This window comes from Pelophylax lessonae (genome assembly GCF_965119305.1).
Source record: "Pelophylax lessonae genome assembly, chromosome: 1".
Classification (NCBI taxonomy): Eukaryota; Metazoa; Chordata; class Amphibia; order Anura; family Ranidae; genus Pelophylax; species Pelophylax lessonae.
In genome coordinates this window covers 79,094,552-79,111,843 of record NC_138768.1, presented here as the reverse complement: position 1 = coordinate 79,111,843, position 17,292 = coordinate 79,094,552, and the positions used below count along the sequence as shown (strand labels likewise).

At 41.1% G+C, this 17,292-nt stretch overlaps 1 protein-coding gene across 1 annotated transcript in view; it reads left to right on the top strand.

Annotated features, from left to right (window-relative positions):
- CPLANE1 (ciliogenesis and planar polarity effector complex subunit 1) overlaps positions 1-17,292 on the top strand; it is a 383,258-nt gene that overhangs the window by 209,260 nt on the left and 156,706 nt on the right. The window contains exons 34-36 of the mRNA XM_082255738.1: positions 1,390-1,550; positions 14,942-15,062; positions 15,175-15,232. Of these exons, the coding sequence (XP_082111864.1) occupies positions 1,390-1,550; positions 14,942-15,062; positions 15,175-15,232 (340 nt within the window). The remainder of the gene's footprint in view (positions 1-1,389; positions 1,551-14,941; positions 15,063-15,174; positions 15,233-17,292) is intronic.

Sequence of the window (17,292 nt, the reverse complement as noted above, 5' to 3'; positions counted from 1 at the left end):
AGCTCCTGTTTTACCTGGTTGGCTACGTTTAGCCTTGTTGGGAATTATATGTATTGTCGTGTTTTTCCCACCACTCATGTCGATACTACTTTGGGACATCCCAAGGGTCTAGAAGACATGGCGCTGTGTTCGTCAGTGAACAAAAGAGAAAACTGGATTTTTGTCTTACCGTAAAATCCTTTTCTCTGAGGTTCACTGACAGACAAAGCACCGCCCCTCTGTTGAGGGGAGTTATGTATTCTTCTGACACTGCTTGTTACAAACTGAAGTCCTATAGCAGGAAGTGATGGTATACGCCCTGGGACTGCCTCAGGGGCGTAGCCAAAATTGTTTCCGCTTAGTCCTACTCCTGAAGAGAGAGCAGCATAAGCCCAAGGATCTAGAAGACATGGAGCTGTGTCCGTCAGTGAACCTCAGAAAAGGATTTTTACCGTTAGACAAAAATCTTTTTTTTTTTTTACTTTCTGCTATAAAATACATATCCAATAAAAAAAAAATGTAAAAATCTATTTTTTTTTTAATTAATTTAGGCCAATATGTATTCTGCCACGTTTTTGGTAACCGAAATCCCAAAAAGTGTATATTGATTGGTTTGCGCAACAGTTATTGCGTCTACAAACTAGGGGATACATTTATGGCATTTTTATTTGTTTGTTTTTACTAGTAATGGCGGCGATCAGCTATTTTTAGCGGGACTGCGACATTGTGGCGGACAGATCAGACGCCTGACACTTTTAACACTTTTGAGAGGACCAGTGACATTACTACAGTAATCAGTGCTAAAAATATGCACTGTTACTGTACTTATGACACTGGCAGGGAAGGGGTTAACACCAGGAGTGATCAAATGGTTAAGTGTGTCCCTAGGGCGTGCTTACTAACTGTGTGGGGGATGGACTCACTAGATGAACACAGAGACCTGTGTTCCTAAAACCTGATTTTACAACTCCTTTAAAACAATCTACTGAACTGGCCAGAACCACCTCTTGGGGAAGTCTATTCCACATTTTCACAGCTCTTACAGTGAAGAAGCCTTTCCATATTTGTTAGTGTATCTAAACCTGCTAGTGCATCTAACACTCCCTTTCACCTGGGATAACAATGCTGTGCTGCTGTCCAAAGGTGTCTCTGTTGCTCCTTCATCCAGTGTCTACCCCCCCCCCCCCCCCCAAGGCTGTGAGTGTGTTACTAGACAGATTGCCAGGTGAAAACGGAGGGAAAAGAAAACTGATGCAGCCACAGGGTTGGTAAACTGCAATAGGTTAAATTATTGGTTTTGTCTTTAATGCTGCTTTAATTTACAAATGTATAGGTCAACATAAACTGTTGTGTGGCTGTCTGTCACTGTATGTTAACTGATCTGAAAGAAGGTGTGTTATGCTTTGTCAGAGTTTACAGATCAGTCCCACTCCCAGGCTCATCCCCCTGCAGAACCTGATTGCATTTGAACGAGATGCAGAACAAAGAGGTGATCCAAAAAGTATGCAGCTGCTGAAAGCCAACATCCATCCTTTTGAAGAAGCGGTGAATGATGGAGACAGTATTAAAAGGTACAGAACAAAATAAGACATTCTTTTTTTCTGTATTATTTTTACTGTGTGTACATTCTAAAATTCAGGTGCAGAGTGATCACACATCAGTTTCTCGTTTTTATATTTCACAAGGGGTTCTTCAATATTCTGTAAAAGCAAATTGGAAACACGCTGGCAGTTGAAAGACACTGCCTGTACTTGTACTGGTCAGTGTTGGTCCATGCCAGTTCTGAAGGTAGCCCATGATCTGCTTGCCATTGTAAATCCCTTTTGATTAGGCCAGAATTAACAACTTAAAGTGGTTGTAAAGGCAGAAGGTTTTTTACCTTCATGCATTCTATGCCCCCCCAATACCTACCTGAGCCCCATCTCAATCCAACAAAATGCATGAGAGCCTTGGCTGTCCCGGGTCTCTCTCTCATCATTAGCTGAGACCGCAGCAGTAGCCATTGTCTCCGCTATTATCAATCACAGCTAGTGAGGAGAGAGTGGGGGCAGGGCAAAGCTGCATCTGTGTGTTAATGGACACACAAAGCAGCGGCTCAGGAGCCTCTATAGCAAGCTGCTTGCTGTGGGGGCACTTGGCAGGGTGGAGGAGCCAGGAACGCCAGCGGCGGACCCGAGAAGAGGAGGATCAGGGCTACTCTGTGCAAAACAAACTGCACAGTAGTAATGCTTTGCTTTTAGTGGAGAAGGAATTGATTTTAACACCAGTCTCTGCATTTACTGTAGTTCTGTTTCTCAGACAACTAAAAGCTTAAAGCCTAACTCCACTTTTGTGGAGAAAACAACATTCCCCTCTGGGTGATCTATGTACATTGCAAGGATTATAATGCAGATTCCTACCTTTTGTTATTCTGAGACAATCACGGTTTGTTCCTCTGTGCCTTGTGCTAAGTGAGTCTAATGTGAGTGGTTTCATAATTATCAATCAGCTGTGCAGCTTCAAAGCACTAATGAGGAAATCTGCTGAGCCTGCATCCCCTTATACATGTTCCTATTGGGACTATCTCACCAAAAATGAAATGTTTTGGTGCAGGGGATGCCTGAATTCTGACTTGTATCTTAGGCAGACTTCTGGGAAAATTGGTGAGCCAATCACACAAACAGGAAATTATGTTTCTGGGGGTCGTTCTGTACACATTCTGTACACATTCTGCGTACAGAACCACTCCAGGTAGCCATATTGCATTGCATTTTCAAAAAATTACAGCGGCTGCAGATTGAATAGGAAAGGTAATTTTTTAATAACATTCAATTACAATATGATTTGTGTCGCAACTGTACACGCTGTATTATTTTTTCTTTATTTGCTATTCGTTTTCCCCACGAAAGTGGAGTTACCCTTTAAATACAGTCATCTTTGTCCAGAGCTACAAAATGCCATGCCCCTTCTCCAGCTTCTGTCTCTGAGTCTGATTCTGATATACCTGCCCTAAATGGTTCAGGCAAATCCTCAAAAAATCTGGTCTGTCCCTGTAGTTGATCCTGCTGTCTCAGCCTTAAAACTCTCTCTCTGCCAGTGGGGGCATCTCCACTGCACAGACATTTATCTCACTTAGCATACTCTGTACAAAACCACTCTGAACACTTTCCTCTTTTGACCTCGCTACGACCGAAGAGGTTGCTAAAGTTTTCTCAAAATACTGCCTTACTACCTGTCCCTGGATCCTGTTCCCTTTGAAACTACTATGGTCACCCTCTTCTTCTATCCTATGCTGCCTCACTCACATCTTCAATCTCTCCCTTTCTACTGGCACCTTCCCCTCCCCTCTAAAATATGCACTGATACCCCCAATACTTAAAAAGCCCTCATTGGATCCCACCAGCTTGAACAACTTGAGATCCATCTACTTGCTCCCGTTTGCATCAAAACTTTTAGAACACTTAGTCTACAACCGTTTGAGCTACTACATCACTGACAACAACCTTCTGGATCTCTTACAGTCTGACTTTCGCTTACTACAATGCACTGAAACTGGCCTACTGAAACTCACTAATATACTAATTGCTAAAACCAATGGCCACTACTCCATACTCATACTACTAGACTTCTCTGCAGCCTTTGATACCGTTGACCATCCCTTTGTCCTACTCTATTGGCCATCAAGACTGCTCATTCCTGGTTCTCCTCCTACCTATCACAGCGCTCCTTCAGTGTTACCCATAACTCTGTCTCCTCCTCTCCGCTTCCCCTTTCTGTAGGGGTCCCCTAAGGTTCTGACCTTGGACCCCTCCTCTTCTCCATTTACACCTCCCTCCTTGGTCAATTATTAAACTCCCATGACTTCCAGTACCATCTCTATGCTGATGACACACAAATCCATTCCTCTACTCCTCACCTCATTCCTTCAGTCTCCTCTCGCATTAATAACTTATTAACTGACATATCAGGATGGATGTTACACCACTTCCTCAAACTCAATCTTTCTAAAACTGAGCTCCTAATTTTTCCTCCAGCTTGTGTCCCCTCTCCTGACTTTTCACTCCCTTGTTCTCTCTTGCCTTGGCTATTGTAACGCCTCCTCATTGGCCTACCTCTCCGTAGGCTATCCCCTTTTCAGTGTATCATGAATGTGCTGCCAGTCTCGTCCACTTTACCTACCTTTCAGTGTGCACCAGCCCTCTCTGCCAATCCCTCCACTGGCTTCCCATTGCCCAATGAATACATTTAAAACACTAAACATTAACATTCAAAGCTATTAACAATTCTACTCCGAGCTACATCACCAATCCTGTCTCCAAATATCACCCAAACCATCCTCTCCGTTCCTCCCAAGACCTCCTTCTCTCTAGCTCCTTATCTCCTCTTTCTATGCTCCTTTCCAGGACTTCTTCAGAGCCTTTCCCATCCTCTGGTACTCACTACCCCAATCATTCAGGTTACAGTGGGTACGGAAAGTATTCAGACCCCCCTTAAATTTTTCACTCTTTGTTATATTGCAGCCATTTGCTAAAATCATTTAAGTTCATTCTTCTTCCTCATGAATGTACACATAGCACCCCATACTGACAGAAAAACACAGAATTGTTGACATTGTTGCAGATTTATTAAAAAAGAAAAACTGAAATATCACATGGTCCTAAGTATTCAGACCCTTTGCTCAGTATTTAGTAGAAGCCCCCTTTTGATCTAATACAGCCAGGAGTCTTTTTGGGAAAGATGCAACAAGTCTTTCACACCTGGATTTGGGGATCCTCTGCCATTCCTCCTTGCAGATCCTCTCCAGTTCTGTCAGGTTGGATGGTAAACGTTGGTGGACAGCCATTTTTAGGTCTCTCCAGAGATGCTCAATTGGGTTTAAGTCAGGGCTCTGGCTGGGCCATTCAAGAACAGTCACGGAGTTGTTGTGAAGCCACTTCTTCGTTATTTTAGCTGTGTGCTTAGGGTCATTGTCTTGTTGGAAGGTAAACCTTCGGCCCAGTCTGAGGTCCAGAGCACTCTGGAGAAGGTTTTTGTCCAGGATATCCCTGTACTTGGCCGCATTCATCTTTCCCTCGATTGCAACCAGTCGTCCTGTCCCTGCAGCTGAAAAACACCCCCACAGCATGATGCTGCCACCACCATGCTTCACTGTTGGGACTGTATTGGACAGGTGATGAGCAGTGCCTGGTTTTCTCCACACATACCGCTTAGAATTAAGGCCAAAAAGTTCTATTTTGGTCTCATCAGACCAGAGAATCTTATTTCTCACCATCTTGGAGTCCTTCAGGTATTTTTTAGCTAACTCCATGCGGGCTTTCATGTGTCTTACACTGAGGAGAGGCTTCTGTCGGGCCACTCTGCCATAAAGCCCCGACTGGTGGAGGGCTGCAGTGATGGTTGACTTTCTACAACTTTCTCCCATCTCCTGACTGCATCTCTGGAGCTCAGCCACAGTGATCTTTGGGTTCTTCTTTACCTCTCTCACCAAGGCTCTTCTCCCCCGATAGCTCAGTTTGGCCGGACGGCCAGCTCTAGGAAGGGTTCTGGTCTTCCCAAACGTCTTCCATTTGAGGATTATGGAGGCCACTGTGCTCTTAGGAACCTTAAGTGCAAGAGAAATCTTTTTGTAACCTTGGCCAGATCTGTGCCTTGCCACAATTCTGTCTCTGAGCTCTTCAGGCAGTTCCTTTGACCTCATGATTCTCATTTGCTCTGACATGCATTGTGATCTGGAAGGTCTTATATAGACAGGTGTGTGGCTTTCCTAATCAAGTCCAATCAGTATAATCAAACACAGCTGGACTCAAATGAAGGTGTAGAACCATCTCAAGGATGATCGGAAGAAATGGAAAGCACCTGAGTTAAATATATGAGTGTCACAGCAAAGGGTCTGAATACTTAGGACCATCTGATATTTCAGTTTTTCTTTTTTAATAAATCTGCAACAATGTCAACAATTCTGTGTTTTTCTGTCAGTATGGGGTGCTATGTGTACATTCATGAGGAAGAAGAATGAACTTAAATGATTTTAGCAAATGGCTGCAATATAACAAAGAGTGAAAAATTTAGGGGGGTCTGAATACTTTCCGTACCCACTGTATCTCCTACTGTGTCCACTTTTAGGCGATCCCTGAAAACTCATCTCTTTAGGGAGGCCTATACTGCCTTCAGCTGACAACCACATTTTCTACATCCCTCATCAGTTTATCCCTCCCAGTTACGACCTTTTGTTACACAAGCCCCTCCCTATTAGATTGTAAGCTTGCAGGAGCAGGGCCCTCCTAACCCTCGTGTATTAAATTGTTGCTGTATTGTCTCCCTTTATATAGTAAAGCCCTGCGCCCGTGTTGGCACTAAATAAATCCTGTATAATCATAATAATAATAAGTTGAAGATAAAATCGTAACGCTCTCGCGCTATCACTATGATGAAAAATAGTGGATACACAACAGGCGACAAATACCAATATAGCAAACCTTAGGCTAATAAAATAAATAAAAGTAAATGTGTATGAGGTGTTGCGCTGTTGAGATTAAATAAATATATCAATATATGTGAAAAACTGGATAATAGGAGATCAATAAATCAAATAGGATCAAATATCTGAGAAAATCCTAATGGTGGAAAAATAACAAATGTGACTCAATTCATAAATGGACTAAAATAACATATATAAAAAATAACTCTGTAGGACATGCATATATAAGTATATAATAATCTATAGTAAATTAATGCTCAATCAAAATGTGTCCTTTGCCATGTGATAAACACTAATAACTTGTAAGCTGATTCCAAACAAATGTATGCATAAATCTTCAGTGCAATCATAAAGTCACTACCGAACAAATATGTGAATCTTCACTGCAGTGACACCACCGTGTTCACAAGCCGCTCACCTTACTGCTGTAAGGTAACAGCATTAAAATACTTTTTCTGTACTGCTCCTTCACTCCCAACACTTCTAGAGTTAAATATGTATCCTCTATGATCCTCTTCCTTTGGTCTCTAGCCCGTTCCATAGTGTATGAAATGAAGCTCCATAGCGCGTTATCGTTTACCAATTTTAATAATAAAAAGTAGCAGCAGGGTACTCACTTTTAAAAGCAACAAATGTGCACTACTTCCACGAGCGCCAAGCTCGCCCACACATCTCTTCTGGTAAGCCGATGCCCTACGCATTACGTCACACCACATTACTTCATCAGGGGATACTGTGTGCTGTGATTAAATTGGGTGCTTATTGTCTCTGATATGGCGGCCATTTTTTTTAAGTCTATAGCTTGTATGTTGTATTGCTGCTAATACTTATGGTTCTACTCACTGTGGCCATGATGTTGAAGACCAAATTAAAACAATATCCTTTGTTCATACTATGCTAACCTTAAACAAGGCGCATACCTGATGACAGTGAGCAGAGTCATTAAGATAGGCTCTCACTAGGTAATAGTTCTAAATTACTTCTCAACGATGTAGATGTATAAATAATGGAAGTTATATATAGGCTAATAGACTTCATACGTCAGAGCTCGGGGGAGAGATTCACATAAGAATAAATAAAATAAAATACAACATATAACCTATTCAATACTATGCTGTTTAGTCCCGCTAGGTGATATACACTCACTAATCAGCTAATGTACTGAAAGATGTAAAAAACTAATAATTACATTGATAATATTAAATTACAATCCATAAATATTCTGATGCCACCTCAGACTAGGGTTTGATTGGGAAAATCACTAATAAATAAAATATGATAGCCCCAGGACCCAACCCCATGATGATAATGCAGAATGTAACACATGATCGCATAAAAAGAATCACATAAAATTTATAATCGCATTGAACATAAAGTGAACTAGCATGGAAATGACTAGATGGTGTAGGGCTGATGACTAACCCTCAGGGCCTAAAACTCAATACCATTATAAAGATGGTGGGTTTGCTAAACAATTGCATAAATAAAATATTTATCTTCCCTACTTGCTCTCACTGCAATCCTGGATATTTTTTTCTTTGTTGAACAAAGAAAGATCAATTTGGATGAAGTGTTTGGAGTAGAGAATCCCAAGAAAAATGATGATGTAGAAAGTCTTATGAGGAAATTGGGTCACAATATGGAGAAAAAGGTCAGTCTTTGGTGGGACATAACCACAGCACTCACAGCACAACTAAATAAAGACCTGACTAAAATAGATAGAGAAGTCCAACAAAGAAAAAGTAAAAAATATCTCCGAGATACAAATGATTATAAAATAGATCAAGTGTTCAAATGGCAGCCCCATATAGGAGAAGATGATCCTATTTCCACATATTCTACACCAGAAAAAACAGTGCGTATTGGCACACAGCAGGAGAACAGAACACAAGCACTTCCGTATGATGTCAGAGCTCATCAGTATAGTAGATCAAGGGAAGTTGCTGAATATAGAACTCAATGGGAGTCTCCCAAGACAACAGAGACCAGATGAAGGATACAGACATTATAATAGGGTTACCCCTAATAATTGGAGAAGACCACAGTACGGTGAAAGATATAGATATCATAATGGATCCACTCCAAATAATTGGAGACAACCTCCACATTGGGATCGCACTCCCCAAAACGCATTGGAAAAAATACAGTATTGGTAAAATAATAGAAAACCCAACCATTATGGAAATTGGAAATGCCCGTGTAATGGAAAAACGGATAGAAGGAATCCATCTCGAGAAACACACAGGCCTCATGATAGAGATAGAAGAGACCCACCACATGAAGGACAGAGAACCTATGAGAGGAATCCCTATCATGGTCCAAGAGGAAGAAGAGATGTACCACATGATCAAAATAGAACATATGAAAGGAGCCCTATTCCGACTTACAACGATTATACTCCATTGAGAGATAATTATTACAATAGTAGTCAAGAAAGACCATATGAGAACTATCAGGGCCAAGATTCTAATAGATTTTTTTTTAGAGAGGTCCAGAGAATCGACCACCAAGGCAAGAGGAAGAAGTAAGAAACATAAGAAGAAGCTTGGAAAGAAAAGAGGGTGCAGAGCTGGAAAGAGAAAACCAGAATAATAGAAGAGGGTATATTTAATTTGAGTAATAAATCACTCTCTCGTGAAAAGATGAGTGTATTAGGTAAAGGTTTGAAGTATGCTCCAAAAAATAACCTTGACAAATTCCAAACCTACATTAATATATAAAAATACATTAGAAAGTTTAAATATTAAGAAATACATGTTGCATATGCCTATCAACCAGAAATCACAATTATTAATAAACAATAAAGGTTTTATCCTTAGTAATTTACGCAGCAAGTCCATTTTTAATCCGACCATCAATGATCATAAACAAACATGAGTTATACAAGATGCCAATAATCTGAAAATGAGGAAAAAAGAAGAACCAAGACACGTACAAACAGGCATTAGGAAACTAATTGAGAGGAATGATGTGGTCATTCGACCAGTAGATAAAAGAGGGGGAATTATGTTACAATCCAAGGATAAATACCATGAAAATATGTTAAAACTTTTGGGAGACACACACCTATCAGGGACTTTTGAAGCAACCCTGACTTTTAAATAAAAAGTAGTACACCTTGGCCTTAAAAAAACAAATTTTGGATAAAAAAAGAAGCAAGATATTGAATACCAGAAACATGCCGTATACCAATCATATATTCAACACTGAAATTACACAAAAGCAAGGAAGATCCACAACCAAGACCCACGATAAATGGAATTGACTAAATAACGACTAGTTTTGGGAAATACATTGACCAATTCCTACAGCCAGCAGTACAAAGTACCAAGGCATAGCTTAAAGATACGAAGCATGCATTACAAATGTTAAGATATACAAGCTCAAGAAGAACCCGGTTTTAATGGTTATGGCAGATGTCTCTTCAATGTATACAATAATTCATCATCTTTATGCATGTGAGGCAACAAAATGGGGTCTGACGCACTAATTTACCATGTATACAGAGAAAATATCTTATAAAATGACTTGATTTTTGTTTAAAGAAAGCTATTTTTGGTATCATCATCAATTTTATCAACAAAGAACGGGGGTAGCTATGGGAGCCAGATTTGCATCCAGTGTGGCAGGCCTGTTTATGGCCCAATGGGAAGAGGAGTCGGTGTACACAGAAACACCAGAAGAATAGATTTTTTTACAAAAGATATATTGATGATATTATTCTACTATGGAAAGGTAACCAATTGAACCAGAATGATCGTAATATCAAACTTACATGGGACATTAGTGAAAAAAAGTATTTCATTTTTGGATTTACAGATTATACAAGAAGACAACAAGTTGATTACTAAAACACGTTTCAAAACTATAGATCGTTACCGTGCCCATAGGGAGTTGCCATCACAAAATTGTTCAATATACCAAAAGGCCAACTGATAAGAATTCAACGAAAAAAGTAGGAGAAAGATTTATCGATAATAAGAGAATTTATTCAAGATAGAATAGTAGAAGTAGCACAAGTGAATAGAGATATGCTTACCAACAACAAAAGTCAAGAACAAAACGTGTCTATGGAAAACATACCTATTCTATTAGATTATAACGTACAATAGAAAAAAGATAGAAAAAAAATCATACAGCGACAGTGGCATATACTCCAAACGGAAAAACATTTACAGTCTGTACTACCCCAAAGACCTACACTTATTTATAAGAGAGCTCCAACTATTCGAGACAAAATAGTAAAAAGTCCAGCTTCATATCCACGAGTACAGGCATGACATACAAGATGACTTCATAGGATGTAACACCGAAGGAGTGGTCTATGCGCTGGAATGTGGTTGCAGGTTGCAATACATAGGACGTACAAAAAAGGCCACTGAAAGAGAGGATAAAAGAACATATCCAGAATATCCAGAAAGGATTTGATAAACATTTTGTTTCCAAGCATTTTGCTCTAATCATTACAGAAACTCTTCCCATCTTAAGTTTTGGGGTATAGTGCCCTACAAAAAACACTGGCGGGGTAGCCATAAAATTAGGACCCTCGGCCAGTGGGAATCGAAATGGATTTTTTTTATTATGGATGCATTCCCCCCCAGAGGTTTGAATGTAGAATTTGATCTTAACTGTTTTCTCACTGATTTCTAACTCAATGGATGTATTGCATGTTATATTGGGAGATACCATTCAATAGATCAGCTGATTATCACATTTATTCCATATGTAGCACCCTCCTAGTCAGGTGCTAGATAGACAGAATAGTTTTTGGCTGTTTGCTTAACAGCAGAGCAGCAGGAGGATCTGTGTGCTCCCTCCTTCTCAGGGAGCAGGATCTGTTAGTTAGGCCTGTTCCATGTGTCCATGTGTGATTCAGCTTGGCTGAGGGAGTGTCCTCACTGTGTCCAATAGGGAGGCATGTTGGACAGTGGAGGAAACCCAGCCCGTGACACTCAGGTTTTTGTAGCTGTCTCAGTGGGTTGGCACAGACAAGTGGTGCATCCAGGGATATGCTATAAAGGCCAAGGGCACATGTGGCAGGGGGTCTTTGGGCGGGAAGCCAAGTCCCAGGAGGAGGGTGATGGCTGTCTCCTCTTCTGAATCTGTGGAAGGTGGTCAGCCTGGTGAACTAGAAAGTGTGGCTGAACCCAGAGGTCCAGGGGAGACTGACTGATGGAGTTTTGAGGCAACGGTGACTCTGGAAAAACAGTGTCCGTGAGTACAGAGTAACTTGCTCAGGGGTCTGCCAGGAAGGGGACCACTCCAGAGGCTAGAGTCAGTGGAGAGGTGTCAGCACACAGGCAGTGAGAGGGTAAAGGAGGTGTCAAGTTTAGAACCCTGAAGAGAATATCCAAGCAGGAATATTTAAAGCATCTTCACTTCAGTGGCAGAGTGAAGCAGCGGCCTTGCCACATTCTTCAGTTAGCTGTCCTCAAGACTGTGAATAGTAAGAGTTGGAGTATCCCACTCATCCCTTCTCCTATCCAAGTTCTCAATAAAACATAAAACACAAAAACAACATCCCCTGGATTGATTATTGACTGAGCCAAGAACTTTCATTGCTGTTTATCTGCTGTCAGTTGCTATGGGTAACCCAGGGGAATCCAGAAAGTGTAATTCTCAGTAGTCCTCTAGGGGGCAGTGCTACACATATATATGGCTTGGTTTTTGGATATTGCCAAATTTGGGTTACTGTACTTATGTCTTTTTTATGGGATTGCCTTTGGTTCCCTTTCCTTCGTTTTTTTTCGGTTACGTTTACGTTCGTCATGTTTAATCATGGGAGTAGTATATTTTTACACATCCATGTTAGTTCATTATATTTATGTTGATATAGTTTTTGGTTATACTTTACCAGCGATTCACGGATTGCTTCTACTATCTATAGCCAGGTCCTATAGCAGTGGTTTTCAACGCCGGTCCTCAGGACCCACTAACAGGCCAGGTTTGCAAGATAACTGAAATACATCCCAGGTGATATCATTTGCTGCTCAGTGATTGCAGTACTTTAGTCTGCATCTCCCCAAGGTAACACTTAAAATCTGGCCTGTTAGTGGGTCCTGAGGACTGGAGTTGAGAACCACTGTCCTATAGGATCTTATATTATTAGACCACCATCCGGTTCTTTTCATGTTTTTTTATTTATGCTATTATTTAGTGACCCCACCATTTTTATGATGGTATTGTGTTTTAGGCCCTGAGGGTTACCATCATGTCATCAGCCCTACACCATCTAGTTGTTTCCATGCTAGTTAATTTTATATTCTATGCGATTATTAATTTCATGTAATTATTATTGATGGGGGGCACTAATCACTCTGCATTGATGCATTATTATTATCATGTGGTTGGGCCTTGGGGGCTATCATATTTTATTTATTAATGATTTCCCCATCATACCGTAGTCTGAGGTGGCATCAGATTATTTGATTGGCTAAAGAACTCTATCTGTAACCAGCCATTGGTTGGGAGTAGCAAGGCGGATGCGGGATATTTTGGAGCCTCTGATTGGATGCTTTGAAAGAGGAGGCATTTGACTAGGTTACAAAATGCATCTCGGGAGGAAAGATTTTACTACTACAGTGGAAGATCCCAAACCGCCCCTAGTGAAACTCAACATCCTAAAAGCGCAGAGCCCACCAAGTCTTCCCCAAAGCCGTCTTTCCATTGAAGAGGTGCTCTCACTCCTAAGAGTGGGGGAGATGTCTGTTACAGTCTTCCTTTCTCTGGATACCCAACATACCAGACCGGTGGGTTCAATCAGTTGATTTGTTCATACTTTTATAAAGTTCTATCAGTCGGATGTCTAGCCTTCTGTCACAAGGTTCTTGTTGGCAGGACCCTGAAGTTCGGTATTTTTACCCTTGTTATTGTTGCTTGTTGGCAGAGTTTTGTTTGCCTAGTTTTTGCCCATTCTTCTCATTCAGAGCTTGGGTAGGTACCAGGGTCTATGAATATTTTGCCTGTGTCCTGTGCTGTACGATTAAGATAAGAGGAATTTGACTTACCTGTAAGAGTCCATATCTTGTAGTACAGTGGTACAGGACACAGGCCACCCTCCCTTCTACTGCTTGCATGAATCTTGTAGTGCCGCCCCAAGCAGGAGTGAGTTATATTTCCCGGCTGGCGCTCAGGAGTAGGGGTGCTGGCGTCAAGTGTCACTTATTCAGTAGTGTCAGTAGAAGAGGTTTGAAATATCGCTTGCCCAAACTGATTCATGTGAGTGAATGTGACAGCCTCAGTCAGCACTGCTCCACTATCTACGCCTGCTGACGTACCCCCGGAGTAGCGCTGGCTGAGGCCGCCGCATACACTCACATTGGTTGGAAGCCTCTTCTATTGTCCATTCTATTACTTGGTTACTCTGCATTGCTTTATACAAAACCAAGGACTCACGGAGTAAGGTAGGGTATAGGGGAGATACCTGGTGGGGCATGTCCTTGAAGGCTTTGCCAGTGTCACCTGAAGGTAAGAACCCATAATCCAGGGTCCATAAATGCTTTGCTGAGTCCTGTACTGTACAGGCAAGTCAAAATTCCACTTTTTATTTATATATTTAGAGCAGGGGTGGGGAACCTTTTTTCTGCCGAGTGCCATTTGGGTATTTTTAAAATCATCCGGGGGGTGTACAAAATTATCAACTTAAAAATGTGCCTGTTATATTTGGTCAAACATTTAATTAACTCACCGCTAATGTGATGGCTGCAACTGCTTCTCTTTGGTGAGGTGTGTGATGTTAGCTGGTATTGATGATGTTGCTCCTGGCAACTGGTTTTCCAGGTTTGCCCCCCTTAATGCAGAGTGATTAGTGCCCCCATCAATGCAGAGTGATGAGTGCCCCCATCAATGCAGAGTGATTAGCGCCCCCATCAATGCAGAGTGATTAGTGCCCCCCTTAATGCAGAGGGACTAGTGCCCCCATCAATGCAGAGTGATTAGCACCCTCCACCAATGCAGAGTGATCAGCGCCCTCCATCAATGCAGAGTGATTAGCGCCCTCCATCAATGCAGAGTGATTAGCGCCCTCCATCAATGCAGAGTGATTAGTGCCCCCCATCAATGCAGAGTGATTAGTGCCCCCCATCAATGCAGAATGATTAGTGCCCCCTATCAATACAGAGTGATTAGTGCCCCCTGTCAATGCAGAGCGCATGGGGATTAGAGCGCCTCCTGATTACACACAGAGTGGGTTCCTCTGCTTACCCGGCGCGGGCACTCTCATACGAAGTCACGCCGCCTCGACCGACTCCTATGATAGACGTTACCACTGTGCTGTCTATCCTAGGTAGGAGGCGTGACTTTGTATGACAGCGGCCGCGCCGGGTAAGCAGAGGAACCTGCTCTGTCTGTAATCAGGAGGCGCTCCCCCTCCCCTTCCCCTCTGAAGGCAGCCCAATGGCAGGGCCGGATCTGATCGAACAGGCCAAACGTTTTTGCAGATTATATGGCAATGTAAGAAACAAATTAACCATCGACTAGTATATCTTCTACACTTTTCTATTGTAGACAAAAGAGACGAACTCTGAAAGAAAAAGATGAGAAGAAAGAGAAGAAAACATCTGTTACATTTCGTCCAAAAGACTCAATCATCACGTCAAATAACTTTGATGAGCTTGTGGAAAAAGAGGTAACCTAATTTCTCTCTCCTGGTCATTTATCACTAACTTTGTACAGTGCTACTGGATGGCTGTAAAGACAGATTACCTGTGCATTAACCAGACGTCTGTTTTTATCTCTAGAAAGTGCTTCATGATGAACCTAATTTAATGGAGAGTAATGAATTTGTAATTCCATTGGGTAAGTAAAAGTATCTATCTATCTATCTATCTATCTATCTATCTATCTATCTATCTATCTATCTATCTATCTATCTATCTATCTATCTATCTATCTATCTATCTATCTATCTATCTTTCCGGGCCAAAAATATTAGCACCCCTGTATTTCTGTCAGCTAATGCACCACTTCGCCAAGAAAATTGTTGCAATTACAAATGTTTAGGCATTCTCATGTTTATTTCTTTTTGACACAAATATGACACATTCCACGCAAAACTACAAAAATGGATTGGACAAAATTATTGGCACTCTAATTTAATATTTGGTAGCACATCTCTTGGGAAAAAATAAGTTCAGTTCAGTACTCTTTAGCGCTTTGTCTTAAACCATTTCTGGGTGCTTTTTGATGTGTGCTTTGGGTCATTGTCCTGCTGTAAGAACCATGACCTCTGATGGAGACCCAACTTTCTGGGCCCTACATTGCACCCAGAATTCTTTGGTAGTCTTCAGATTTCATAATGCCATGCACACAGTCAAGACATCCAGTGCCTGAAGCAACAAAGCAACTACAAAACAAATCATGTTTGACTGTTGGGATTGCATTTTTTTCTTTAAAGGCCTCATTTTGTTTTCTGAAAACACTAGAATGATGGGCTTTACCAAAAAGCTGTCATTTTGTTTTGTCTGCCCACAGTTCATTCTCACAATAAGATTTTGTCTTCCTCAGGTAAGTTTCAGCAAACTTCAATCTGGCTTTTTTATATTTCTGTGTCAGCAGTGGGGTCCTCCTGGGTGATGTATAGTGCGAGCTAACCCAGTTGGACCCCGTGCCTGAAGGTCAGCTTGAATTTTTCTAGAACTTAAGCGAGGTTCTTTATCCACCATTCCAGCAATCCTTCGTGGCAATCTTTAATCACATTTTCTCTTTCTTCCATGTCCAGGGAGATTAGCTACAGTGCCGTGGGCTGTAAACTTCTTGACAATGTTTTTGCATGCAGTGGACACAGGAACATTTAGATCTCGAGAAATGGACTTGTACCCTTGAGATTGTCCATGCTTCTCCACATTTTTTTTTCTTACATCTTTAGACAATTATTTGCTGCTTTTTCTTTTCTCCATGCTCCATGTGGCACACAAAGACACAACAGAAAGGTTAAATCAATTCTTCGCCATTTTAACTTTTGCCGGTGTGATTTCTATATTGTCAGCACCTGTTAATTGAAACAGGTGAGTTTAATTACATATTACAGGAGCATCACAAATTGGAATGCAATTATTTCTTACAATTTTGGGAAGGCGACAATCATTTTATCCAGTCCATTTTTGGAGTTTTGCATGGAATGTGTCAGGTTTGGCTTTTTGTTTCACCACTTTCTTGTCATACCAGTACAGACCACAGAAATAAACATGAGAATGCCTAAACATTTGTAATTGCAACAATTTTCTGAGCGAAGTATTTATGGCAATGACTGTATATGATGTGTGTGTGTGTGTGTGTGTGTGTGTGTGTGTGTGTGTGTATATATATATGTGTGTGTATATGTATGTGTGTGTGTGTGTATATATATATATATATATATATATATAATTTATTTATTACAGTTATTTATATTGGGCCATCAATTTTTTGCAGCGCTTTACATATATTGTACATTCACATCACTACCTGCCCTCAAGGAGCTTCCAATGTAAGGTCCTTCACTCACTTTAATTCATACATACATATACTAGGGACAATTTAGACAGGAGCCAATTGACCTACCAGCATGTCTTTGGAGAGTGGGAGGAAGCCGGAGTATCCGGAGGAAACCCATGCAGGCACATGCAAATTCCATATGTATATAGTAAAAGATTCAAAGTGAGAGTAAAGACAAACAGCTCAACTCACTGTTGAAATATGAAACTGAAGAGGTTTACCAGAGGAGAACATTTTTGATTTTGGCTCAGGTAGATTTCTAGTCACTACTGTCAGTCAGTTTGTTATCTTACTTGCCTGTACAACAGTTAAAGCAACTTTTTTAAGAACTGCCCCAACCTCAGAGTAGTGAACAAGCAGCAAAACACTGAAACGGACAACCC